This window comes from Haliotis rufescens, unplaced genomic scaffold (assembly GCF_023055435.1).
Source record: "Haliotis rufescens isolate VD_foot unplaced genomic scaffold, xgHalRufe1.0.p SCAF_2, whole genome shotgun sequence".
Taxonomy (NCBI): Eukaryota; Metazoa; Mollusca; class Gastropoda; order Lepetellida; family Haliotidae; genus Haliotis; species Haliotis rufescens.
In genome coordinates this window covers 27341902-27369761 of record NW_025963890.1, presented here as the reverse complement: position 1 = coordinate 27369761, position 27860 = coordinate 27341902, and the positions used below count along the sequence as shown (strand labels likewise).

General features: G+C 42.7%; 1 protein-coding gene and 1 long non-coding RNA gene across 4 annotated transcripts in view; one reads left to right on the top strand and one right to left on the bottom strand.

Annotated features, from left to right (window-relative positions):
• The window catches only part of LOC124110926 (nuclear factor 1 X-type-like), a 334632-nt gene extending 334139 nt beyond the window's left edge, over positions 1–493 (bottom strand). Inside the window, exon 1 of one of the 3 annotated variants that reach the window (XM_048399803.1) lies at positions 33–493. In XM_048399803.1, the coding sequence (XP_048255760.1) occupies positions 33–170 (138 nt within the window). In that variant the 5' untranslated portion in view covers positions 171–493. The remainder of the gene's footprint in view (positions 1–32) is intronic. The other 2 variants (XM_048399804.1, XM_048399802.1) reach the window with 2 other exon arrangements.
• On the top strand, positions 434–27290 carry LOC124125979. Its single transcript, XR_006859722.1, has 3 exons — positions 434–561; positions 977–1088; positions 27185–27290. It is a non-coding gene; the product is annotated as an uncharacterized LOC124125979 (long non-coding RNA).
• Positions 27291–27860: the final 570 nt, after the last annotated feature.

The following is a 27860-nucleotide window of genomic DNA, read 5'->3' as shown; positions in this document are numbered from 1 at the left end:
GTCGAGAAACTGTGGAGAAGAATGCCACTTACCGTTGGGTATGCATCGTACTGCATAGGCGGACAATGCCTTGAGTCTGCTGCACCAGGTGGGGGGCGGGGGTGGTGATGGTGGTGAGTAGGGTACACGCTAGAGTCAGGGCCGGGGTGGTGGTCTCTGATGTACATCATGACCGAGTATATACTTCAAAGTCTGGATCGGCTGTACGCTGTCCAGGTGAGTTCTAGAAAGGGTTTGTTGTGTCCACCCTATCCGACAAGTAGTCAGAGAGTGCCTCCACAGGCCTACCAGCTAGCTACCTGTGAGAGGACGACCCGTCTGCGTATATAAGCACACATTCAGCACTCACTGATTGGCGCAAAGCAAGTCGGTGAGTCGGCAGAGCGGCCCGGCTCCACTCGCCCCGCCACAGTTCTCCATCACACCAGCCCACTGCTAATGCAACAATAAATTCACACACTCCAGGTACTGTTATCACCGTTGGGCAGCGAATATACTCCATATATAAAGCATCTCTTCTATTGTGGATACACCTTGCAAGTCGACGATGACACCCATTCCGTAAGTATGAATCCTGAAACAAGACGGTATTTTCAAGCAGAACTTCCACAACTGTCATACCTGGTCTTTACAGACACCTCGAGGAGCGGAATACACGAGGGAGGCAAGATACGCCACGAGTCGACTGTTAAAGAGATATCTTCATTCGGATATTTGGCCAAGTTGCAGAGCTTCTATTCATTCAATCAGCTCCAACGAAACTTACCCATGTGTCTTGTGCGGGCACCATGCCCAGTAGTATCAAACGACGTATGCTAAGTTTTCTTGACATTATATAATAGTGTTGCCAGCCACAACATCTTGAGGGCAGAAAATACATTAAGTAATGCCTGTTTCGTGTATATATTGTTATATATATATGTTTTGTTTGATGATTTAAAGATTATAAACTCGAAATGGGCTTATGTATTTGAAGGTGCCTGTGACAGTGTGATCTTTTCTGTTGCAACATTATTTACAAGAAGTTCCTGGGTTTGTTCTCACGTCTATGAATTGCTGATAAACAAAGTATTTTCGCAAAGGGTCAGGTAAGTACAATGGCTTTCTGTTGATAATAATATTAGATTAACTAAAATAATGGCTAGTCAATATGTTCTGTGGGAAGCGTAACTATCCAATCATGGGATAGACAACGACGGCAAGTCAGCTTACAGTGGGAAGTGTAAGTGTCATCAGACGAGGGCTAGTTAATATCTACTTTGGAAGGTGGAAGGTGGAAGGTGGAAGGTGGAAGTGTCCTGTCATGGGGTATGACGAGGGCTAGTTAATGTGTACTGTGGAAGGTGTAAGTGTCCTGTCTTGGGGTATGATAGGGCTAGTTAATGTGTACTGTGGAAGGTGTAAGTGTCCTGTCATGGGGTATGATGAGGGCTAGTTAAAGTGTACAGTGGAACGTGGAAGGGTCATGTTATGGGGTATGACGAGGCCTAGTTAATGTGTACTGTGGAAGGCGGAAGTGTCATGTCAGGGGATATGACGAGGTCTAGTTAATGTTTACTGTGGAAGAAGGAAGTGTCCTGTCATGGGTTATGACGAGGGCTAGTTAATGTTTAATGTGGAAGGTGTAAGTGTCCTGTCATGGGGTATGACGAGGGCTAGTTAATGTGGACTGCTGAAGGTGGAAGTGTCCTGCCATGGGGTATGACGACGTCTAGTTAATGTTTACTGTGGAAGGTGAGAGTGTCCTGTCATGGGGTATGACGAGGGATAGTTATGTGTACTGTGGAAGTGTAAGTGTCATGCCATGGGGTAAGACGAGGTCTAGTTAATGTGAACTATGGAAGTGTAAGTGTCATGTCATGGGGTATGACGAGGGATAGTTAATGTGATGTGTGGAAGTGTAAGTGTCCTGTCATAGGGAATGACGAGGGCTAGTTTATAAGTACAGTGGAAGGTGGAAGTGTCCTGTCATGGGGTATGACGAGGGATAGTTAATGTGATGTGTGGAAGTGTAAGTGTCCTGCCATGGGGTAAGACGAGGTCTAGTTAATGTGAACTGTGGAAGTGTAAGTGTCATGTCATGGGGTATGACGAGGGATAGTTAATGTTTACTGTGGAAGGTGGAAGTGTCCTGCCATGGGGTATGACGAGGGCTAGTTAATGTGTACTGTTGAAGGTGGACGTGTCCTGTCTAGGGGTAAGACGAGGGCTAGTTAATGTGTACTGTGGAAGATTAAAGTGTCCTGCCATGGGGTATGACAAGGGCTAGTTAATGTGTACTGTGGAAGGTGTAAGTGTCATATCATGGGGCATGATAAGCTAGTTAATGTGTACTGTGGAAGGTGTAAGTGTCCTGTCATGGGGTATGATGAAGGCTAGTTAATGTGTGCTGTGGAAGGTGTAAGTGTCCTATCATGGGGTATGACGAGGGCGAGTTAATGTGTACTGTGGAAGGTGTAAGTGTCCTGTCATGGGGTATGACGAGGGCTAGTTAAAGTGTACAGTGGAACGTGGAAGGGTCATGTTATGGGGTATGACGAGGCCTAGTTAATGTGTACTGTTGAAGTGTTAGTGTCCTGTCATTGGGCAGACGAAGGATGGATAATATGAACTGTGGAAGGTGGAAGTGTCCTGTCATGGGGTATGACGAGGGTTAGTTAATGTGTACTGTAGAAGGTGTAAGTGTCCTGTCATGGGGTAGGTTGAGGGCTAGTTTATGTGAACTGTGGAAGATTGAAGTGTCCTGTCATGGGGTATGACGAGGGATAGTTAATGTTTACTCTGGAAGGTGGAAGTGTCCTGCCATGGGGTATGACGAGGGCTAGTTAATGTGTACTGTGGAAGGTGTAAGTGTCCTGTCATGGGGTAAGATGAGGGCTAGTTAATGTGTACCATGGAAGGTGGAAGTTTCCTGTCATGGGGGATGACGAGGGTTAGTTAATGTGAATTGTGGAAGTGTAAGTGTCCTGTCATGGGGTATGACGAGGGCTAGTTAATTTGTACGGTGGAAGGTGGAAGTGTCCTGTCATGGGGTATGACGAGGGCTAGTTAATGTGTACTGTGGAAGGTGTAAGTGTCCTGTCTTGGGGTATGACGAGGGCTAGTTAATGTTCACCATGGAAGGTGTAAGTGTTCTGTCATGGGGAATGACGAGGGATAGTCAATGTGAACTGTGGAAGGTGTAAGTGTCCTGTCATGGGGTATGACGAGGGCGAGTTAATGTGTACTGTGGAAGATGGAAGTGTCATATCATGGGGTATGACGAGGGGTAGTTATAATGTGTACTGTGGAAGGTGGAAGTGACATGTCACGGGGAATGACGAGGGCTAGTTAATGTGTACTGTGGAAGATGGAAGTGTCATATCATGGGGTATGACGAGGGGTAGTTATAATGTGTACTGTGGAAGGTGGAAGTGACATGTCACGGGGAATGACGAGGGCTAGTTAATGTGTACTGATGAAAATGGAAGTGCCCTGTCATGGGGAATGACGAGGGCTAGTTAATGTGTACTGTGTAAGGTGTAAGTGTCATGTCATGGGGTATGACGAGGGCTAGTGAATGTGAACTGTGAAAATGTAAGTGTCCTGTCATGGGGTATAACGAGGGCTAGTAAAAGTTTACTGTGGCAGGTGTAAGTGTTCTGTCATGGGGTATGACGAGAGATGGATAATGTGCACTTTGGAAGGTGGAAGTGTCCTGTCATGGGGTATGACGAGGGCGAGTTAATGTGTACTGTGGAAGGTGGAAGTGTCCTGCCATGGGGTATGAAGAGGGCGAGTTAATGTCTACTGTTGAAGTGTGAGTGTCCTGTCATGGGGTATGACGAGGGCTAGTTAATGTGTACTGTTGAAGGTGGACGTGTCCTGTCTAGGGGTAAGACGAGGGCTAGTTAATGTGTACTGTGGAAGATTAAAGTGTCCTGCCATGGGGTATGACAAGGGCTAGTTAATGTGTACTGTGGAAGGTGTAAGTGTCATATCATGGGGCATGATAAGCTAGTTAATGTGTACTGTGGAAGATGGAAGTGTCCTGTCATGGGGTATGATGAAGGCTAGTTAATGTGTGCTGTGGAAGGTGTAAGTGTCCTATCATGGGGTATGACGAGGGCTAGTTAATGTGTACTGTGGAAGGTGTAAGTGTCCTGTCATGGGGTATGACGAGGGCTAGTTAAAGTGTACCGTGGAACGTGGAAGGGTCATGTTATGGGGTATGACGAGGCCTAGTTAATGTGTACTGTTGAAGTGTTAGTGTCCTGTCATTGGGCAGACGAAGGATGGATAATATGAACTGTGGAAGGTGGAAGTGTCCTGTCATGGGGTATGACGAGGGTTAGTTAATGTGTACTGTAGAAGGTGTAAGTGTCCTGTCATGGGGTAGGTTGAGGGCTAGTTTATGTGAACTGTGGAAGATTGAAGTGTCCTGTCATGGGGTATGACGAGGGATAGTTAATGTTTACTCTGGAAGGTGGAAGTGTCCTGCCATGGGGTATGACGAGGGCTAGTTAATGTGTACTGTGGAAGGTGTAAGTGTCCTGTCATGGGGTAAGATGAGGGCTAGTTAATGTGTACCATGGAAGGTGGAAGTTTCCTGTCATGGGGGATGACGAGGGTTAGTTAATGTGAATTGTGGAAGTGTAAGTGTCCTGTCATGGGGTATGACGAGGGCTAGTTAATTTGTACGGTGGAAGGTGGAAGTGTCCTGTCATGGGGTATGACGAGGGCTAGTTAATGTGTACTGTGGAAGGTGTAAGTGTCCTGTCTTGGGGTATGACGAGGGCTAGTTAATGTTCACCATGGAAGGTGTAAGTGTTCTGTCATGGGGAATGACGAGGGATAGTCAATGTGAACTGTGGAAGGTGTAAGTGTCCTGTCATGGGGTATGACGAGGGCGAGTTAATGTGTACTGTGGAAGATGGAAGTGTCATATCATGGGGTATGACGAGGGGTAGTTATAATGTGTACTATGGAAGGTGGAAGTGACATGTCACGGGGAATGACGAGGGCTAGTTAATGTGTACTGTGGAAGATGGAAGTGTCATATCATGGGGTATGACGAGGGGTAGTTATAATGTGTACTGTGGAAGGTGGAAGTGACATGTCACGGGGAATGACGAGGGCTAGTTAATGTGTACTGATGAAAATGGAAGTGCCCTGTCATGGGGAATGACGAGGGCTAGTTAATGTGTACTGTGTAAGGTGTAAGTGTCCTGTTTTGGGGTATGATAGGGCTAGTTAATGTGAACTGTGGAAGTGTAAGTGTCATGTCATGGGGTATGACGAGGGCTAGTGAATGTGAACTGTGGAAATGTAAGTGTCCTGTCATGGGGTATAACGAGGGCTAGTAAAAGTTTACTGTGGCAGGTGTAAGTGTTCTGTCATGGGGTATGACGAGAGATGGATAATGTGCACTTTGGAAGGTGGAAGTGTCCTGTCATGGGGTATGACGAGGGCGAGTTAATGTGTACTGTGGAAGGTGGAAGTGTCCTGCCATGGGGTATGAAGAGGGCGAGTTAATGTCTACTGTTGAAGTGTGAGTGTCCTGTCATGGGGTATGACGAAGGATGGATAATGTGAACTGTGGAAGGTGGAAGTGTCCTCTCATGGAGTATGACGAGCGCTAGTTAATGTACTGTGGAAGGTGTAAGTGTCCTGCCATGGGGTATGAAGAGGGCGAGTTAATGTCTACTGTTGAAGTGTGAGTGTCCTGTCATGGGGTATGACGAAGGATGGATAATGTGAACTGTGGAAGGTGGAAGTGTCCTCTCATGGAGTATGACGAGCGCTAGTTAATGTACTGTGGAAGGTGTAAGTGTCCTGTCATGGGGTAAGATGAGGGCTAGTTAATGTGTAATGTGGAAGGTTGAAGTTTCTTGTCATGGGGGATGACGAGGGTTAGTTAATGTGAATTGTGGAAGTGTAAGTGTCCTGTCATGGGGTATGACAAGGGCTAGTTAATTTGTACTGTGGAAGGTGGAAGTGTCCTGTCATGGGGTATGACGAGGGCGAGTTAATGTGTACTGTGGAAGATGGAAGTGTCATATCATGGGGTATGACGAGGGGTAGTTATAATGTGTACTGTGGAAGGTGGAAGTGACATGTCACGTGGAATGACGAGGGCTAGTTAATGTGTACTGATGAAAATGGAAGTGCCCTGTCATGGGGAATGACGAGGGCTAGTTAATGTGTACTGTGTAAGGTGTAAGTGTCCTGTTTTGGGGTATGATAGGGCTAGTTAATGTGAACTGTGGAAGTGTAAGTGTCATGTCATGGGGTATGACGAGGGCTAGTGAATGTGAACTGTGGAAATGTAAGTGTCCTGTCATGGGGTATGACGAGGGCTAGTAAAAGTTTACTGTGGCAGGTGTAAGTGTTCTGTCATGGGGTATGACGAGAGATGGATAATGTGAACTGTGGAAGATGGAAGTGTCCTGTCATGGAGTATGACGAGGGCTAGTTAATGTGTACTGTGGAAGGTGTAAGTGTCCTGTCATGGGGTAAGATGAGGGCTAGTTAATGTGTAATTTTGAAGGTTGAAGTTTCTTGTCATGGGGGATGACGAGGGTTAGTTAATGTGAATTGTGGAAGTGTAAGTGTCCTGTCATGGGGTATGACGAGGGCTAGTTAATTTGTACTGTGGAAGGTGGAAGTGTCCTGTCATGGGGTATGACGAGGGCTAGTTAATGTGTACTGTGGAAGGTGTAAGTGTCCTGTCTTGGGGCATGACGAGGGCTAGTTAATGTTTACCATGGAAGGTGTAAGTGTTCTGTCATGGGGTACGACGAGGGATAGTCAATGTGAACTGTGGAAGGTGGAAGTGTCCTGTCATGGGGTATGACGAGGGCGAGTAAATGTGTACTGTGGAAGATGGAAGTGTCATATCATGGGGTATGACGAGGGCTAGTTAATGTGTACTGTGGAAGATGGAAGTGTCCTGTCATGGGGTATGACGAGGGATAGTCAATGTGAACTGTGGAAGGTGGAAGTGTCCTGTCATGGGGTATGACGAGGGCGAGTTAATGTGTACTGTGGAAGGTGGGAGTGTCATGTCACGAGGAATGACGAGGGCTAGTTAATGTGTACTGTGTAAGGTGTAAGTGTCCTGTTTTGGGGTATGATAGGGCTAGTTAATGTGAACTGTGGAAGAGTAAGTGTCCTGTCATGGGGTATGACAAGGGCTAGTAAACGTTTACTGTGGAAGGTGTAAGTGTCCTGTCATGGGGTATGACGAGGGCTAGTTAATGTGTACTGTGGAAGGTGGAAGTGTCCTGTCATGGGGTATGACGAGGGATAGTTAATATGAACCCTGGAAGTGTGGGTGTCCTGTCTGGGGGTATGATGAGGGCTAGTTAATGTGTACTGTGGAAGGTTGAAGTGTCCTGTCATGGGGTATGATGAACGCTAGTTAATATGTACTGTGGAAGGTGGAAGTGTTCTGTGTTGGGGTATGACGAGGGATAGTTTATGTGACTGTGGAAGGTGTAAGTGCCTTGTCATGTAGTATGACGAGGGCTAGTTTAAGTGTACTGTGGAAGGTGTAAGTGTCCTGTCACGGGGTATGATAGGGCTAGTAAATGTGAACTGTGGAAGTGTAAGTTTCCTGTCATGGGGTATGACGAGGGCTAGTTAATGTGTACTGTGGAAGATGGAAGTGTCATATCATGGGGTATGACGAGGGCTAGTTAATGTGTACTGTGGAAGATGGAAGTGTCCTGTCATGGGGTATGACGAGGGATAGTCAATGTGAACTGTGGAAGGTGGAAGTGTCCTGTCATGGGGTATGACGAGGGCTAGTTAATGTGTACTGTGGAAGATGGAAGTGTCATATCATGGGGTATGATGAGCGCTAGTTAATGTGTACTGTGGAAGGTGGGAGTGTCATGTCACGAGGAATGACGAGGGCTAGTTAATGTGAACTGAGGAAAATGGAAGTGCCCTGTCATGGGGAATGACGAGGGCTAGTTAATGTGTACTGTGTAAGGTGTAAGTGTCCTGTTTTGGGGTATGATAGGGCTAGTTAATGTGAACTGTGGAAGAGTAAGTGTCCTGTCATGGGGTATGACAAGGGCTAGTAAACGTTTACTGTGGAAGGTGTAAGTGTCCTGTCATGGGGTATGACGAGGGCTAGTTAATGTGTACTGTGGAAGGTGGAAGTGTCCTGTCATGGGGTATGACGAGGGATAGTTAATGTGAACCCTGGAAGTGTGGGTGTCCTGTCTGGGGGTATGATGAGGGCTAGTTAATGTGTACTGTGGAAGGTTGAAGTGTCCTGTCATGGGGTATGATGAACGCTAGTTAATATGTACTGTGGAAGGTGGAAGTGTTCTGTGTTGGGGTATGACGAGGGATAGTTTATGTGACTGTGGAAGGTGTAAGTGCCTTGTCATGTAGTATGACGAGGGCTAGTTTAAGTGTACTGTGGAAGGTGTAAGTGTCCTGTCACGGGGTATGATAGGGCTAGTAAATGTGAACTGTGGAAGTGTAAGTTTCCTGTCATGGGGTATGACGAGGGCTAGTTAATGTGTACTGTGGAAGATGGAAGTGTCATATCATGGGGTATGACGAGGGCTAGTTAATGTGTACTGTGGAAGGTGGGAGTGTCATGTCACGAGGAATGACGAGGGCTAGTTAATGTGAACTGAGGAAAATGGAAGTGCCCTGTCATGGGGAATGACGAGGGCTAGTTAATGTGTACTGTGTAAGGTGTAAGTGTCCTGTTTTGGGGTATGATAGGGCTAGTTAATGTGAACTGTGGAAGAGTAAGTGTCCTGTCATGGGGTATGACAAGGGCTAGTAAACGTTTACTGTGGAAGGTGTAAGTGTCCTGTCATGGGGTATGACGAGGGCTAGTTAATGTGTACTGTGGAAGGTGGAAGTGTCCTGTCATGGGGTATGACGAGGGATAGTTAATGTTAACCCTGGAAGTGTGGGTGTCCTGTCATGGGGTATGATGAGGGCTAGTTAATGTGTACTGTGGAAGGTTGAAGTGTCCTGTCATGGGGTATGATGAACGCTAGTTAATATGTACTGTGGAAGGTGGAAGTGTTCTGTGTTGGGGTATGACGAGGGATAGTTTATGTGACTGTGGAAGGTGTAAGTGCCTTGTCATGTAGTATGACGAGGGCTAGTTTAAGTGTACTGTGGAAGGTGTAAGTGTCCTGTCACGGGGTATGATAGGGCTAGTAAATGTGAACTGTGGAAGATGGAAGTGTCATATCATGGGGTATGACGAGGGCTAGTTAATGTGTACTGTGGAAGATGGAAGTGTCATATCATGGGGTATGACGAGGGCTAGTTAATGTGTACTGTGGAAGATGGAAGTGTCCTGTCATGGGGTATGACGAGGGATAGTCAATGTGAACTGTGGAAGGTGGAAGTGTCCTGTCATGGGGTATGACGAGGGCGAGTTAATGTGTACTGTGGAAGATGGAAGTGTCATATCATGGGGTATGATGAGCGCTAGTTAATGTGTACTGTGGAAGGTGGGAGTGTCATGTCACGAGGAATGACGAGGGCTAGTTAATGTGAACTGAGGAAAATGGAAGTGCCCTGTCATGGGGAATGACGAGGGCTAGTTAATGTGTACTGTGTAAGGTGTAAGTGTCCTGTTTTGGGGTATGATAGGGCTAGTTAATGTGAACTGTGGAAGAGTAAGTGTCCTGTCATGGGGTATGACGAGGGCTAGTAAACGTTTACTGTGGAAGGTGTAAGTGTCCTGTCATGGGGTATGACGAGGGCTAGTTAATGTGTACTGTGGAAGGTGGAAGTGTCCTGTCATGGGGTATGACGAGGGATAGTTAATGTGAACCCTGGAAGTGTGGGTGTCCTGTCATGGGGTATGATGAGGGCTAGTTAATGTGTACTGTGGAAGGTGGAAGTGTTCTGTGTTGGGGTATGACGAGGGATAGTTTATGTGACTGTGGAAGGTGTAAGTGCCTTGTCATGTAGTATGGCGAGAGCTAGTTTAAGTGTACTGTGGAAGGTGTAAGTGTCCTGTCACGGGGTATGATAGGGCTAGTAAATGTGAACTGTGGAAGTGTAAGTTTCTTGTCATGGGGTATGGCGAGGGCTAGTTAATGTGTACTGTGCAAGTGTAAGTGTCCAGTCATGGGTATTGCGAGGGATAGTTAATGTGAAGTGTGGAAGATTGAAGTGTCCTGTCATGGGGTATGACGAGGGATAGTTAATGTTTTCTGTGGAAGGTGGAAGTGTCCTGCCATGTGGTAAGACGAGACCTAGTTAATGTGTACTCTGGAAGATTGAAGAGTCCTGCCATGGTGTTTGACTAGGGATAGTTATTGTTTACTGTGGAAGGTGGAAGTGTCATATCGTGGGGCATGATAGGCTAGATAATGTGTACTGTGGAAGATGGAAGTGTCCTGTCATGGGGTATGACGAGGGATAGTTAATGTAAGCTGTGGAAGGTGTACTTGTCAGATCATGGGGCATGATAGGCTAGGCTAGTTTATGTGTACTGTGTAAGTGAAATTGTCATGTCATTAGGTATGACGAGGGCTAGTTAATGTGAACTGTGGAACTGTAAGTGTCCTGTCATGGGGTATGACGAGGTCTAGTTTATATTTACTGTGGAAGGTGGAAGAGTCCTGTCATGGGGTATGACGAGGGCTAGTAAATGTGAACTGTGGAAGTGTAAGTGTCCTGCCATGGGGTAAGACGAGGGCTAGTTAATGTGAACTGTGGAAGTGTAAGTGTCATGTCATGGGGTATGACAAGGGCTAGTTTATGTGAACTGTGGAAGTGTAAGTGTCATGTCATGGGGTATGACGAAGGATAGTTAATGTGAACTGTGGAAGGTGTAAGTGTCCTGTCATGGGGTATGACGGGGGATAGTTAATGTATACTGTGGAAGGTGTAATTGTCATATCATAGGGCATGATAGTCTAGGCTAGTTTATGTGTACTGTGGAAGATGGAAGTGTCCTGTCATAGGGTATGACGAGGGCTAGTTAATGTGTACTGTGTAAGTGTAATTGTCCTGTCATGGGGTATGACGAGGGCTAGTTAATGTGTACTGTGGAAGGTGTAAGTGTCCTGTCATGGGGTATGACGAGGGCTTGTTAATGTGTACTGTGGAAGGTGTAAGTGTCCTGCCTTGGGGTATGACGAGGGCTAGTTAATGTGTACTGTCGAAGGTGTAAGTGTCCTGTCATGGGGTATGACGAGGGAAAGTCAATGTGAACTGTGGAATGTGGAAGTGTCCTGCCATGGGGTATGACGAGGGCTAGTTAATGTGTACTGTGGAAGGTGGAAGTGTCATGTCATGGGGTATGATAAGCTTTTTAATGTTTACTGTGGAAGATGGAAGTGTCCTGTCATGGGGTATGACGAGGGCTAGTTAATGTGTACTGTGGAAGGTGGAAGTGTCCTGTCATGGGGTATGACGAGGCCTAGTTAATGTGTACTGTGGAAGGTGTAAGTGTCCTGTCTTGGGGTATGATGAGCGCTAGTGAATGTGTACTGTGGAAGGTGTAAGTGTCATGTCAGGGGTATGACGAGGTCTAGTTAATGTGAACTTTGGAAGGTGTAAGTGTCCTGCCATGGGGTATGACGAGGGTTATTTAATGTGTACTGTGGAAGGTGGAAGTGTCCTGTCTTGGGGTATGATGAGCGCTAGTGAATGTGTACTGTGGAAGGTGTAAGTGTCATGTCAGGGGTATGACGAGGTCTAGTTAATGTGAACTTTGGAAGGTGTAAGTGTCCTGCCATGGGGTATGACGAGGGTTATTTAATGTGTACTGTGGAAGGTGGAAGTGTCCTGTAATGAGGTATGACGAGCGCTAGTTAATGTGTGCTGTGGAAGGTGGAAGTGTCCTGTCTTGGGGTATGATGAGCGCCAGTTTATGTGTACTGTGGAAGGGGGAAGTGTCATGTCATGGGGTATGACGAGGTCTAGTTAATGTGAACTGTGGAAGGTGTAAGTGTCCTGCCATGGGGTATGACGAGGGCTAGTTAATGTGTACTGTGGAAGGTGGAAGTGTCCTGTCATGGGGTATGATGAGCGCTAGTTAATGTGTGCTGTGGAAGGTGTAAGTGTCATGTCATGTGGTATGACGAGGTCTAGTTAATGTGAACTGTGGAAGGTGTAAGTGTCCTGCCATGGGGTATGACGAGGGCTAGTTAATGTGTACTGTGGAAGGTGGAAGTGTCCTGTCTAGGGGTGACGAGGGCTAGTTGATGTGTACTGTGAAATGTATAGATATCATGTCATGGAAGATAACGAGGGCTAGTAAGTGGGTTATGTGGAGATACCATGCCGCAGTTTAACATGGATATAACACTCAGACACAGCCGACCTTTCCTTGTTTTATCCCATTAATGCTGAAATGCCGAGTCTGTTAACGTCTGTTGGTATTGCGATCCAACCACCCGACCTTCCACTCTATCCGCCAGACCACGGAGACGGTCTGGGGATTTTACGTTGGCTGAGTGAGAGAGTCCGCTTTGTAATCAGTATTTCAGTTGTATCACGACTTGTGATCTTAGCTCTTGGCGTGTGGAACTGGGAGGGAGGGGGAGTTATGCAGGTCTTAAACGTTACCCCGTTTTTGGTGACGCCCACGAGGACGGGTATAGTGATGACAAACATAATTAGGCTGAGCCAGGATCGAAACTCACGATGATAGGTTTCTTGTCAACTATGCACACAGACTTGCGACTCTTTAAACAACGGTACCAGCCTTTGCACCCTGCAATGTGTATGGTGGAAACTGGTCAAATTATCGGACCATAATGTCAAGTCAGTGTGTACTGTGGAAAGCGTACGTATCCTATCAAGAGATGTAACGAGGGCTGGTCGTAGGGGGTGGGGTTGGGTATGGAAAGGGGGGGGGGGGGGGGGGGGGGGGCATTTGGGTGTAGTTTGATGGTGCTTGGAAACGTTTAGCTGCCATTTATTAACTGCAGAAATTAAGGTATACTGATGAAAGTGTCAGTGTAGCCAGGGTTTGTTAAGGTGGACGCAATCAAAGATTCACAACTTATGTGTACTACAAATAAATTAAGTGCCCATGTTAAATCCTTATAGGACCATGCCAATGTGTTATGTTTGGTGGAGGATAATTCTGTTGTCGTTACGTTCTTGGAATAATGAAGAAAGCAGACACTCTGTTGCAAGATGGGACAGATCGCATGCGCTTCTCTTTGTTAGTATTATAGTCGCTGCTGTGAGAGATAAAATCCTAATCTAGACTTGAACGGGCTCGTCAGTGTTTTCCTTACATAAGTGAGCACGCAGTATCATGACGATATGAGAACTTGTGGGGCCCGTTTGCTAATTGACCATGAAAACTTTTAATCAGCTGGCTAGGGCGCTCACAGACATTGTAATAATGGCATCGACCACCTCGTGCGGTGCGCGTGGCGAACCCTCGCTCAAAGGCGACAGCAGCTGCATTATGTTGGCGCAGACTTGGGCATCCGCCGTGGACCCAGACAAGTTATTTTTAGTCAACTCCCTTCGCTCCTACAGGTGGCAGAACTGAATATGCGTTCCCTCGCTCTCACTGCAGCCAACGTAGCAGAGAAGCTAGCATATGGTACGCTATAACATAGAGAGTGTGGTAATCAGACACATGTGTGTTACTTCACAGCACGGTGAGCGAAGTGTATCATGTTCACTTACTACTGACAACTAGCAGCCTACAATCTGTCCTCCGCAAGAAAATCCGTTTCTCTTGTAAATGTTGGAATAGTGGGAATAGTTTAACGCATATATTGTTGTCATAATTATTTAAGTTAACATCGTTTAACATATATTATAGAGATATAGATGTTGTCTTCATGTTATGTTTGTTTGTTTGTTTTCTGTGTTCGTTATCCGAGCACAACAATAATTCAGTTATATGACTGCTGTCTTTAAATAATCGAGTCTGATGTAAACCAGTGATTGACACCATGAGCATCGATCTACGAAATTGGGACGTAATGACATGCATCAACCAAGTCAATGAGCCTGACTTACGACAAGTATGTCACACGTGATGTCAGCAAGTGGATACGTCACTGCGTGGATACAACAGATAGCTTCGATCAAACTATGATTCCTTCCACCAGACAGTTACCACTGGTATAACCGACAGAACACCGGAATATAGACCGAAATGTACAAACTCCACACATGGGGAGTCAATCCCGACGGATTACACGCATGCCCAATTAAAGCATTACAACCTCATATAATTCAGGTGTACCGCGCCCCTCAACACCTTTTATGACAGACAGACAGACAGACAGACATAGTTTATTAAAGTGTCACATGGCATGAAACAATAAGAATACATCATATTAAATTTATCATACCATCCAGCCTAGCTAGGCTTATGAGACAATATTTTAAAACAGATATACACTAGTAATTTCTTACCTAAAAGAAACATAAAATAGATTAAAATGTATTAAAATATACAGATATCAATTGACTAAGACATATATTATGTAAAACGCTCCTGTTAAACATTTTTATTAATAGTTGATACTAAAAGTTTGATTAACGAGGCGTCAGAGCTCGACATGACGTCAGTTAACACAGTAAAAGTCTTATCAGTTAACATAGTAAAAGTCTTATCAGATGATTTAAAATCTAAAAGATTAACAAGTTCAAACCTAAGATCATCATAAAAACTACAATAAAAAAGAAAATGAACTTCAGATTCTAGATGATTACAAAAAGGGCACAGTCTCTCATTAAGTGGCGTTGGAGGTTTGTTATAGCGACCAGTCTCCATGTGGAGGGGTAGATTACCACAACGTAATTTAGTGACATTTCGTCGCTTATTTCTTGATATAATGGTTTGTAGACAGGGCTCCGGTCGACCATCCTTCTTAAACAGCCTGTAATGCGAAGTTTGTTACCATTAAGATTTATGCCTATGTATGTCGGTGGGTGGTAACGTCACAGCATGCCCAGTGTCTTTGTTACACGTATAACTTGGATATAGGTCTTGTGGTCAAAGAAATAAACGAAAGCACAGATTGTGACGATCAGAATTCAAAATTAAGGGAACACCCATTTAATTTCTCAGGGGCTGGGCGTGGTTTTTTTCAATAAATATTTTGTACAGAAATATGCCCAAAATGAATAGTTGTTTTGTGGAAAATACCAAAACGTCAACATCTGTGTGTTAATAGTGAAAATGATAAGCTTGTTTGATGGTGCGCAGTAAATAAATATTTTATTGTATACAGCTGGGGATTATTCTAAACACCGAACCCCTCCTACGAATCAAATGGATGCTCCCGAAGAGGTACTTCATTGTATGCCCGAGTGTTTGCAATATGATAGATAGCGCACATTGTTTTAATTATATGCTATATTTAAACAATGATAACCTCGCCGATTTCGTAAATAATATGAATTAAATGACAAGGGGACAAAGTTCTTTACACAAACGTCTAAGTTATTAAGAATTTACTTTCACTAGAGTATGAACCTTCATAGAGTGAGGAACTGTATGAAAGTCGGACCTGGAAGACTCTTGTTGCCAGTCTACGCACGGATCGAGTCGATAGTTTGGGGGTGCATGTTTTCACTTTGTTCACTAGGATTGGTCGTAGGGAAGGGGTATTCGATCCGGGGCATCAGTCAAGCACTTTGACTTTTTCCCTTGTCGTCAACTCCGCTGAGTTCAAGTTTAAGGTGTCCATATGATCAGAAACAAAGCTTCTGTATTTATCCGTGCTGTGGAATTCCAGCTAGGGGTTTCCCCACGGACGTGGAAGTTTTCCGTCAGTGTTTACGTCATGTCAATAAAGCAAAGGCATTGCATGAAGTATGGTGCTGAGAATATGAAGGTAATTTATCTTAGACAATATTCATGAATTTAACACAAACTTACACCACTGTGCGTAATTTATATGCCATATGGATTTGGGATATGAAGTAAGATAAGGCATGCATTTTGCATATCATATTTTAAAAGTATATATATGAACAAAACATTCATTTTAAAAAAAATAACAGAGACAGTGGCACAGTTTGAATATCGTCCGTTCGTTCTTCCATATATATTTAGGGGTTTATTAAAAACTAAACCAATAAATAATCATGATCCCTAACTTTTCTGTTCAGTGTATATCTCAAACCGTTACTTGCCGCTTCAGTTAAGCCTAATTATTACCAGCACGAAAAATATCTCATGGGGTTACCTCGCGCTTCAGTTAAGCCTAAATGTTACCAACACGACGTATATCTCACGGGGTTACCTCGCGCTCCAGTTAAACCTATATAGCACCCCGGTCTTGCCTCACCATACACTGCAAGTAACATGATAAGACACATTTGTCATTTTGATCAGTCGCCTTCTCTTGTTTATTTTAACTGCGATGTAATTATACATCAAATGCAGAAGAGAACAATAAAACATAAGTGATCACAAACATCGTAACGATAGTATTTTGATATTTATTCGGAAACATTGCCGGTAAGCAAGAATAATGTCTTTTCGAGAAGTGCGAGCTGGCCTCTCCCTTTCAATTTACAATACACAATATATAACTGGTGAAGACAGTTCATCTGGTATGAACACTGTCTCTTTGAAATGAAATAAATAGATATATGGTCTGATATCCACTATATGATATAGTGGATATAGATATATGGTCTGGGAAGCATCGCTACAAACTAGTCATATCCAAACGTGTAAAACACACACACCACCACCACCATTAGGCCCACCTTTGTTTTTTTATCTTGTAACACAACAGTGGGAACTGTGTGTGTGCATGTGTGTGCGCGTGTGTGTGCGTGTGCGTGTGTGTGTGTGTGTGTGTGTGTGTGTGTGTGTGGAGGGGGGGGGTATTAGTTGAGGACCGTCAGGTGAAATGATCTCACCCTGTCAGTGGGCATTGGGGAATGGGAATTATTTTACCATCAGGAAATTTGTTCATTTGATTTTAATGATTTGTAATCTGCTCCTATGTGTTTCATGCTGTCTCCCCACACTATCACACTATACGTATCAAGCATCACACTGGTAGTGCAGTCACGGCAAATGCACGACTATAAATAAATTTGTTACATCCTAATGGTGAAGGCGGGGATATTTTAGTGTGTGCATGGTGGATATAAATCCCGGGTTAAAAAACAAGAGTTGATAGGGTCAACTGGACATGTTGTATGAAGTCCTGTCATGTAACATTCAACACTTACAACGGCATGATCACCACCTATATGTTAGTCCACTTTTATTGTTTATACAGTCGATACAGTTGCTGTAACTTGGGTAATAAGGAAATACCAATACTTGACAATGCTATGGAGTCATCTACAATTCAGAGTTTGTAGATCATTGTAGAGTGACTTCACAAAAAAATATTCGAACTTAAATCTTGTGAGCCCCAATTCATAATTGTATTATCGGTAATATTAAAACATTTCATATCAAAAGTAAAAGTAAAATTAGAATAAGCATAGCGGTTATATTAATACATGTTTTTACAGTCTTCAAATATATTCCAAGGTCTGTCCACCAGAATAAGAACCTGTGGTAAATAAAACGTTTCCTAGAAAACACGGGATAACTAAAATTAGAAAAAACAAGCACTCTCATATGAATGAGTTGTAACTACTTCACAATTACAGGGTAGTGGTGTCAACGTCACGATATGAAGCTGTATAAACAATCTTTATGCTATAAATGCGCAATGTGTGCATTGGTCATGTGATGGAGTAAATTGGTGTTGGGAGGAGGAAGCGCGGCTTTATGAAGCACTATGCTGGGAATGTCGGACTCTATGGGACCCGCTCACTCGGCTTTGCCAACAGCTTCGGACGCTCGGTAAATATTAGGACAAGTGAAAACAAAGGGTAGTTAATCCACCTGTAGTTTTGTTGAGCGGAGGATAATCAGACATAACAGGTGAATAAAGGAGGGAGTAGATTCACAGACAAACATGTCTAAGAAGAACGCCAAAGCCCTCGAAGTTGTCCTCCATAAACACGGGATTCCCTGTCTTTACAGCTAAGTAGATATCAAAGAGTCTCCTTGTTTATACTAGACAGTTCAACCTCTGGGTTTCGAGAAATAACTAGTGAGATTCAGCTTCATCAAGCGAAGAGACACAAATCGGTTTGTGGTGGAGATAGAGCGTATGGTTTTGTATGTGTAAAAGGGCATTGCATGTGCAATGTCCCATCAGATATGTATTATCGCAGAGTGACCCGTTAGCATTCCATCAATTCCAAGCGTATTGTTGAAGGCCCGTGTACCACTGATCAAGTATGGAACATGTAATACAATCCATATTAAAATGCTCTTCATTTTCAATGCTTAGTTTATGTACTATACACTCAAAATAATGGACAGCTTTTGAAAATAAAATTATGTATTTTCAATCATGAAAGTGCACGAATACCCTAGTATTAAGATGGAAAATTAACGCAAAAGCTTTTTCGGGGTACGGAGAAGTCTAAATGGTATAGTACAAGTACAGACTATAACGGAAATATGTATATAATATCTGATATCTCAAAATATTTCTTATGAAGCGTCTCTTACTTGAGTCAGCATTAAATTCACGAAATATTCGTGATTTTGGTTTCATAATTTGCGCCTAAAAATTTCAAGCACCGAAGCGTGTGCCTATAACCGAACATGTGCCTGTACTTGCAAAGACAATTGGTATGTGACGAGATATCGCTGTGATATCGTAAGCAATACAGAGTTATTTCCCTTCAAACGATGCACAACCCGGGCACGTAATGTTAACTCCCGTAGGAAAGAAGTATTAAGCAACATTCTCAAATGTAACACTTACCTTGACACCACTCACTTAAATCCATGTATTTATGTGTACGTGCACAAATATAAAACGTAACCTAATTATAGGTACATTTTATGAACGTCTCATCAAACTGCAACTGTGGACGTGCTGATTGCAAAGCGTCTTTTGAATGAAATGAAGCTATTGCGAATAACACCATAAAAAAATTAAACTGCTTATGATCTATCTTCGAAAATCTTATTAAAAGATATATCCTAATTGGAAAAGAAAGTTTCTGGTATATTATGGTGTATTGATTGTAACAGTGTACTCACCCACTCACACCCTAGCATATCCATATTGCAAACTGAACTAGTAGCCTAACATTCAGAATGGCGCATGTAAAGACGACCAGAACATAAATATAGCTTCCTTGGCCACAAGGGGTCTGATACAGGGTGATGTAGCGCTTAATAACACAACTTAGTTTTCTTATGTTAAAAATGATAAGCTCTGACACTCCCTCAGCGTATACAGGAATGGCTCTTGTCGACATGAAAACTTATTAGGGCGTATTATGCCTAACCAATTACCTGGCAATATGCATTTGTGTACATAGCCATGTTATTTGGAAACAAAGAAACTTACAGTTGTCTTTTATGTAGCCCAGACTGAACAGTGTCATACTGAATCCAAACAACAATATAGCGTAATAATCAAACATTTAACGTTTTACGTTTAACTAAGAATTAAAATGAATAAATTGTGATGTAAAAAGTAACTGTTTTAGCCATTATCACCACAAAAGTACGTGCGGTATTCACTCCACCATGTATTTCAAGATAATGTATGTGTTACTTAAATACCCTAGAAATACGAATTGCGTCAATTTGAACTATTTATAATTATTCATCGTAAGCGTAGTTGTTTGAAGCCAATGTTTACAAATCCCAAGAGAGTGCATGTAATGAAACTGCAGCTACTCCGTTGTTCAATGTGTTACATTTTGTCATCACCAGTCGCGAGAGTGTGATCAGCCATGGACTATCTATCAAATTCGTTATTCAGATGTATTTAATTTTCCTTATTTTGGAATCAATTGTTTTTCACTTGCATTCCCTCACATCATATGCACATGCATAGAGGTCATTCTAATTTCCTCACATAGTTAGATTACGTTTATACGGACACTTGTGTCATTTCACAATTCATCCGTATAAACGAATTTCCGTATAACTGAAACCAGCTTCTTACTGGAAGAGTTACTTCCCTTCAATTATGCAACTCATGACAGATACATCCGCTCAATCTTTATCCATACACGTTTCAAAAGGTCTGTCATGGAAGTTTGAACTGTCACCAATTGTCGATTTTCCTATGGTATGTCCAAATTCAGTGCCATAATGCTTACTGATGGTTTCTAAACTTGCTGACGGGTGTTTTTCTTTAAACAGACAAATTTCCCTTTTTTCGCGCGCTGTTACTGCGTGTCGCTTACGTTTCGCTGGTTGACAGGCCATACTTACACAACTTTGACCTCTGACCTTACTTACTTACTTTGGAGATTTAACGTGCGCTTTCCGACTGATGCGTATTTCGCACACGGGCCCCTGGCCAGGCCATTTAATGTGTTTCCGAAAGGGGCGAAAGTGGTCTGTGCAACCCAAGAGGGGGGTTTTAGGGGTTGCTTATATAGAATTTGGGAATTTTGAGATTTGGAATAGATGCCGATGGGATTGGGGAGGAGAACTAAGGGAGCTGGGTATGGTGGATGTTTGTTTGTTTATGTGATTTTGATTTGGTAGGTTATTGTGTTTTTAGATGCGTTTTATTAGTTCCGTTTGGATTGAGGGTGGTTTGTAATGCGGTTCGATGTGTTAGGTAGTGTGTGCAGTGGATGAGTGCGTGTTCTGGGGTTTCTGGTTGTTTGCAGTGTTGGCAGTTACCTGTAGTGTGTTTTTTAATTTTTTTAGGTGGTTATTTAGGTTGGTGTGTCCTGTTTGGAGTTTAGTGATTACTCTGTCGATTTTTTTGGATGGATGGAGAATTTTTGGTTTGGTTAGTGGTTTGCTGAGCACTTTTTTGATTTGGCTATTTGAGTTTAGATATAGGTTATGCCATTTTTTGTGATTTTTTGCTTGTTTACAGTTTTAATTTCTGATTTTGAGATGGGTAAGTTTAAGCTTATTTCTGGGATTTTGAGGGATAGTTTAGCTGCTTTATCGGCGTTTTCATTACCGTATATTCCTACGTGGGCGGGTATCCACAAGAAGGTTATTTGTTTGCCTGTCTTAGTTAGGTCGTTGGAGCTTATAAGTATTTGATTTATTGATTTAGGTCGGTTTTTGGTATTTTTGTTTTGGAGGGCTTGCAGTCCACTTAGGGAGTCGGTAAGTATTAGGATTTTTTTTGTGTTTTTTGGATTCTTGATTATGGAGGGCTGAGGCCATGCCCAATAGTTCTGCCGTGAATATTGATTGGTTGTTTGGGAGTCGGAAGGATTGTGTGGTTTTAGTTGGTTGTGTGGTATGGACTCCGAAACCTGTGTGTTTGGAGGTCGGATCTGAGGATCCGTCCGTGTAAATGTGACACCAATTTGGCCAATTTTCGTGTATGTATGCTAGTGTGGTAGTTTTAGCTCTGTTTGGGTCGGTTTGTTTATTTATTTGGCTAGCTAGTGTTGTGTCTATTTTGGGTATTTTAAGTTTAGGGGTGAAGATATTTGATTGTTTGCAGTTTTGTTTAAGATTTTTAATTTGGTGTTCATTTAGGTAGTTTGTTATTCTTTGGGATATTGGGGTAAGTAAGGGGTGTTTACGAGCTAGAGCTTGGTTTTTGGGGCTGATGTTTTGGTTTATTAAGTTTTGGATGAGAGGGTTTGATTGGGACGCGGCCCAGAAATTTAAGCTTAGCTGTTCCCTGCGTAGACTTAGTGGCATTTCTCCTGTTAAGGCCTGAAGTGAGGTGTAGGAGGTGCCATGTTGGGTGCGTGTAATTAGTTTGAGAGCCTGATATTGTATTGAGTCAAGTTTTTTAGATAGAGAGTTGTTTAGGGTGTTGTATATGGCGCAGCCGTAGTCTAGTTTTGATCTAATTAGTGATATGTAGAGAGAGAGGAGAGTATCTTTGGATGCTCCCCAGTTAGAGCCAGTTAGGCTTCTTAGGGTGTTTAGGCCTTTACTGCATTTAGTTGTTAGGTTTTGGATGTGGGCTCCCAGGTGACCTCCACAGACGCCATATTTATCGATGGGGATTACATGTACAATAAACAAGCTCGTCTCAAACGTAACTCAGTGTCACTTGGTTAATTGACTTCTCACGAATCAAAGGATTACCACCAGCGGAAGGATTACCACCAGCGGAAGGATTACCACCAGCGGAAGGATAACCACCAGCGGAAGTGAGACAATTTTGTGCGCATTTCAGTGTTTTGTGTATGAAAATGACCGTCCGGTTCCGGAAACTGAATTTCCGTATATACGGGTAAATTTATATAGTAATTATTTCGTTTTGAATGAAAATCGTCCGGGAACCGAGGTTTCCGGATATCTCAAGTCCGTATAAGCGGGGCATGACTGTATTAGGTTTTTGTGTCTGGAAGGTCTTCATTTGATTTAAAATAAATGTTTCTTGAGAATTCAGATTAGTCATCCTCACTTTTTTCTGACACTTTGAAGTTAATGATTATTGCAACCAACACTAATCGCAGTCTTTCAAAACATTAATAAGAAGCTTGTGCAAAAAGTTTTAATTGGGGAAATGTTTGTCTTTGAACGAGGAAAAACAACATTAATTCATGTTGCACTGTCTACATGTATTACAGTAAAAGTGTTTCGTCAAATTATCTATCCCCTTCTGCGTCATAACAAAAGACGTTAACATATGGTATTTGTTGTTACGCCATCACGTGGCAAAAACAAGGACTGGTCGGCCCGGAGTCGGTATACGGGTGGTTGGTTTGTTGTTTAACGCCGCATTCAGCAATATGGCAGCTACACTGTGTCTGCATGGGGTATTCATGTTAAACTGCGGCATGGTATCCCAATGGGCAAGAACTATAAATCGGCGTTAGTCTGGACTTGGTAGAAGCACAGCCACAACTGACCACAGTTATAGAAATCTGGGACATCGAGTTCCTTTCTCTTGAGTCAACACACCATTAGTATGAAGGACATATACCTGATACGCCTAAATCATGGTAGTGGCAGGAGAAATAAGGCAGGCCCTAATTGTTTGACATTAATGTGAGATCTTCTCTCACTGATGAATCGAAAGCCCTTCTTCCCACCATGCATCTTTCCAAAGAGAACTCTTCTCGCATTGTCTAAGGCGCTGCAATTCGCTGTGCAGAGTTGTGTCCCTTGACCACACCAGATACCTATGATTGTTGGTTCAAATTCGGGTTCGACCCGATTATTGTCAGCACCATACCCGTGCTTGTTGGTTTCACCAAAGTCAATCAGTTTATTCGGTAATAAGGCCTCAGGCCCACGTACATATGTATACAAATTAGTTTCACATCAAGTGCTGCATGAAATAATATTTACAGGTAAGAAGAACGAAGACAGATAGCATTTTTAACATAATTGGCTAAGTTCTCAAGGCGGTTTACATCAGAAGAGTTTAACATTCTAACCAGTGTGTCTTTACGATTATTACCAGTAATGAAGTCTAAATATGGGAAATATTTTGAACGAATATCTTCATAAATAGGGCAAACAAGAATGAAATGAATTTCATTTTCAACTGCCCTTACCTTGCACAATGGACAAAACCGGAGTGTCTTATCGATGCCATCCCTCCTTCCTGTGTTATGCATAATTCCCAGTTCTCCAATACGTAAAAGGGTAAGCATACGTCGCTTTTCTTTTGATAATACATTTAATAGATACGGTTCAAGTGATAATGATGTCTTAAATAATGAATACAGTTCTAATTTCGAGCATCCAGACAATTCAGAATACCATGTTTGTGCATGACAGTCCTTAACCCTCAGTATAAACTCACTTATAAAATATTCAGGTTCACCAGCACCTTGAAATTCCCACACATGTCCGAAGCCATGAGAATATAACATATGCTTAATCGCCGAAACCCATGTATTCCTACCAGCGGCATCAAACCTAACTAACATATCGTAAACCCGTTTTGGAAATCTCTCTTGAGACATATTAAGAAGCTTAAACCAGTATCTTAAACATCTTGTGTAAGAATCAATATAAATACCATATCGACCACACTCTCCGAGCACTGCAACATTTGTAGATTTGGAACCGATACCCAAAACAAATTTACAAAACTTTGCTTGGAAACGTTCGAGAAACAACCATTTATGAACCCCCCACATCTCTGAACCATATAAAATAATAGGTTTAATCTGAGAGTCGAAGTGGTAAACGTCGAAGACCTGCATCACTTCGGGCTTTCCGGTCACAATAAGCTGACATGCGGTGATATAACTGGAATATTATTAAAAGAGGTGCTAAACCAAACTCACTTAATCACTCTTCTCGCATTGCAATGAATAACAACAATACAATAACGTTTCAATATTTTCACCAATAACACGAAGTGGCTTTTAGCAATATTCCAGCAATATCAGGGGATTCAGTATTCGAATACTGACTTTTGGCATGACAAGCGAACACTTTCACCACCAGGCCTCCTCACTGCCCCAATAACATGAACACTTCACACAAAACACGGGATTAAGAGCTTAACCGGTCTTTTGTGTACAGTTCCTAGAACTATAAATCAACATAGGATAACAATAACACAGTAACCATGGCATGACTGACGTAGGCTTTGTGGAAGCAGTAGGGTCGAGCACCTTGATTGCGCTGAAGATGTCGCTGGTGGAATTCTTTGTGGGTAGAGGAGGTTTGGTCTGCAACCATTTCATATCATCCATTCATCGCTTGTGTCATCGTCGTAGCAATGTGATATTACAGAAGACAATCCCAACTTGCCAGCCTGTTGCGGGAAATTACAGCCTTCGTCTGATTCACCACCAACAGTTTAACGGTATTTAGTTCCATACATGAGGTTGTATGGATGTTCTTGCCAAAGGTGCCCCATGAGTGTAAGTGTAAGAAGGTTCAATACTATTGAGAATGTCATGGAGTCGCCATGCTTGACTATCCATGAATCATTAACGTGTGCTTTGAGTCCTTCTCAATGACAGTCACATCGTGATAGTATCGTTGCATTGCTCTGAAATTCATAACAAAACAAATATAGCAAAACAAACAAACATGTAGACTGTAAAATGATCAGCTTTCTAAAAGCCTCTCCTATTTTTTCAAACAAAGCATAACTGTTGCAGGAGATCGTTTCCGATTTTTAATAACAGCGGACAGTAGGTTTCTAATGGGCTTGGATTTAATGTCTTGGTAGGCACTGGTTGGTGCGTTCGGCATGTGATGAGCAGCGGTGTCCACCCGATCCGTCGAAATTCTGAAATTAAGGTAGGTAAAATAATTCTACGGATCGGGAAAGTATATTCGTGTTTACTTAACGTGTCTGCAGTTAGAGTATTCCATTATTTTTTCTCATGGGGGTGATAGGGAACTTGACGCTGTTAGGGACAGTATATGAGACCTGACACGAGGACTCGGTTATTTCATATTCTATATTCTGTTGTAACAAGGATATAACAATACATTTTCACATACATACAGCAATAACAGCATAATCAATAATCAATATATATATTATCAAACATTTAGCTTATCTTGATGATACTAACAATTTTCATGATCTTTATTCATAAAAACGTTTACAATAGCCACGTTAACATACATACACAAATATAATAAATAATCACAAATATAAATATTTATCAAGTAATCTCCATTCATCAATGATCTTTATTCATAAAAACGTTAACAATAGTCATGTTAACATCCATACACAAACATAAATATTTATCAAGTGATCTTCGTTCATCAATGATCTTTATCAATTAAAACACTCGTTATTCATGTTCAATAAATACATCATAGTTTCAGTCTCAAATTTCATTCACAAATGTCACCACACGCTAAGAAGGTTTGCCACATGATCAACATAGTCCATGAGGACTCTCTCACCACGTCTCAGTCTGTCCTTTTCCCGTCGAATCTGCTCGTCGACCTCAATGTACCTTCGTCGGCGTCGTGGTTCACGGGGATGACCTGCAAGTTGTGCAATCTTTACCTCAGTAACTGACTGTTCTCTCTTGGCGAGTGTGATGAAGCTGAATATGTTGGGGTGGCAATAGTGAGCCACGACCATTGGAAAGATAGCGGACTTCAACTGCAACGTTGGCCATAATTGAAATAAGTAAAATGTTATGTTGTTGTTGTTGCATTAAGTGTTTAAGAGGTCGCCTTCTGCCTAGGCAATTTCGGCTGACCTGTCCCTCTTTGGGACTCCTGTGTGTGAGTAGGGTACACATATCTATTGTGAGTTTGGTGTTCACATAATTTCTGCTTTTGTATTGATATGATTTCTATTTTCTTATATTGATATGATTTCATTTTTATCCTTGGCTGCTCTGTTTATATACGTTCGAGTAGCTGTCCATCTCTCAGAAATAGAGTTAGTTTTGCCTTGCTATTGCATCTCTTGGCTTTAGGAGATCTTGACATATGGTCTTGACATTCTAGTAACACGTGATCAATGGTTTCAGTCTGTTTGCAAGATGAACAAACCTTGTCATAGTGCTTTTTGTGACCGAGTGAGATAGCAATTTCTATTTTCCTTTCATTTGAGTATGAGTTTGGCTTTTTATGGACCTTGGGTTGAATTTTGTATAGCCATCTGCCGATCTTACTTGCGTCCCATTGGGCTTGCCATCATTCTGCTATGGAGGCTTTGCTTTTGCTTTTTATCTCTAGTTTACTAAAGGGAATAGGCTGTATATCCGCTTTGTCTAGAGCTAGCTTCGCCAGTGAGTCTGCTTTTTCATTTCCACGAATATCTATGTGAGAGGGGATCAAACAAAGCTCCACCTGTTGCCCTTGGTCCGATAGTTTTGTATATTCGTATAGAATATTGTTGACTGTGTTTGGCCTGGAGTTTGAGTTTCTTCCACTGATGGCCTGAAGTGCACTTAGCGAGTCTGATAGGACGACTGCCTTTGCTTCCGGAAGTTCCGGTATGAGTTGAGTGCATGATGAATTGCCTCCAATTCAGCCGTGAATACTGACTGACCATTAAGCAAGCGAACTGAATGTGCTTGGGGTTTGGAGCTGTGGATATGGATCCCGTAACCAGCACTGTTGTTAGATAGGATTCTTGGATCCATCAGTGTATATATCGGCCCAGTGAGTAGTCATGGTTGATGTGTAACATATATTCGACCGATCGGGAAAAACCCAGGTCAGTCGAAATTGCCTAGGCAGAAGGCGACCTCTTAAACACTTAATGCAACAACAACAAAACCCAGACACTTTTTTCTACAAATTGAAACATTTTAATTTCAGAAATTCGACGGATCGGGTGGTCACCTGAGCAGCACGTTTCCCATGGAACTCAAAACATTCACTGACACTTCTGTACATAGAAGTGGTATTTCGCACAAACCCAGGCTACATGCGTACAGCGGCTTTATATTTGTTCATATTTTCTGCTACCAACATCAAATCACAGAAATAGACTGTTCAAGCCGATTCCCACAAAACAAAAAGAGACATTTGAGAAGGTACGGGGCACTCCACACCTATTGGAGGTTCACAATAAATTTCCACTTGAGGATCCAGGGTAGAATGTGTACCCAGCACCGCATTGCTAGTCGTATAAGCCGACTAATTGGACAAACCGTTTGCCGTGGGAGTGTCAGTGGGGGAAGATACTCTGGTGGTTGAGGGTAGGAACAACGTCCCCTCCCACCCCCCACCCCAACCACTGTGACCCTAAATTCACCTAGAAAGGTGGTAGAATTGGCTCGATTCTATCAATCCGCTGGACATGCATGGACAACTTAAATTTCAAAACAATATAATTACAATGATTTTGCTTAGAGTCTAATGCCAGAAAGCAGTGGCTCACAGTCCAATCTGCCATTACTGGCCTATTTGACTTCAGGTAACTGTCTAGGGCGGAACCAGCCTGACTTTTACCCTTTGTGAAAAAAATAGCTATTGTGTCTTTTTTGCTTGA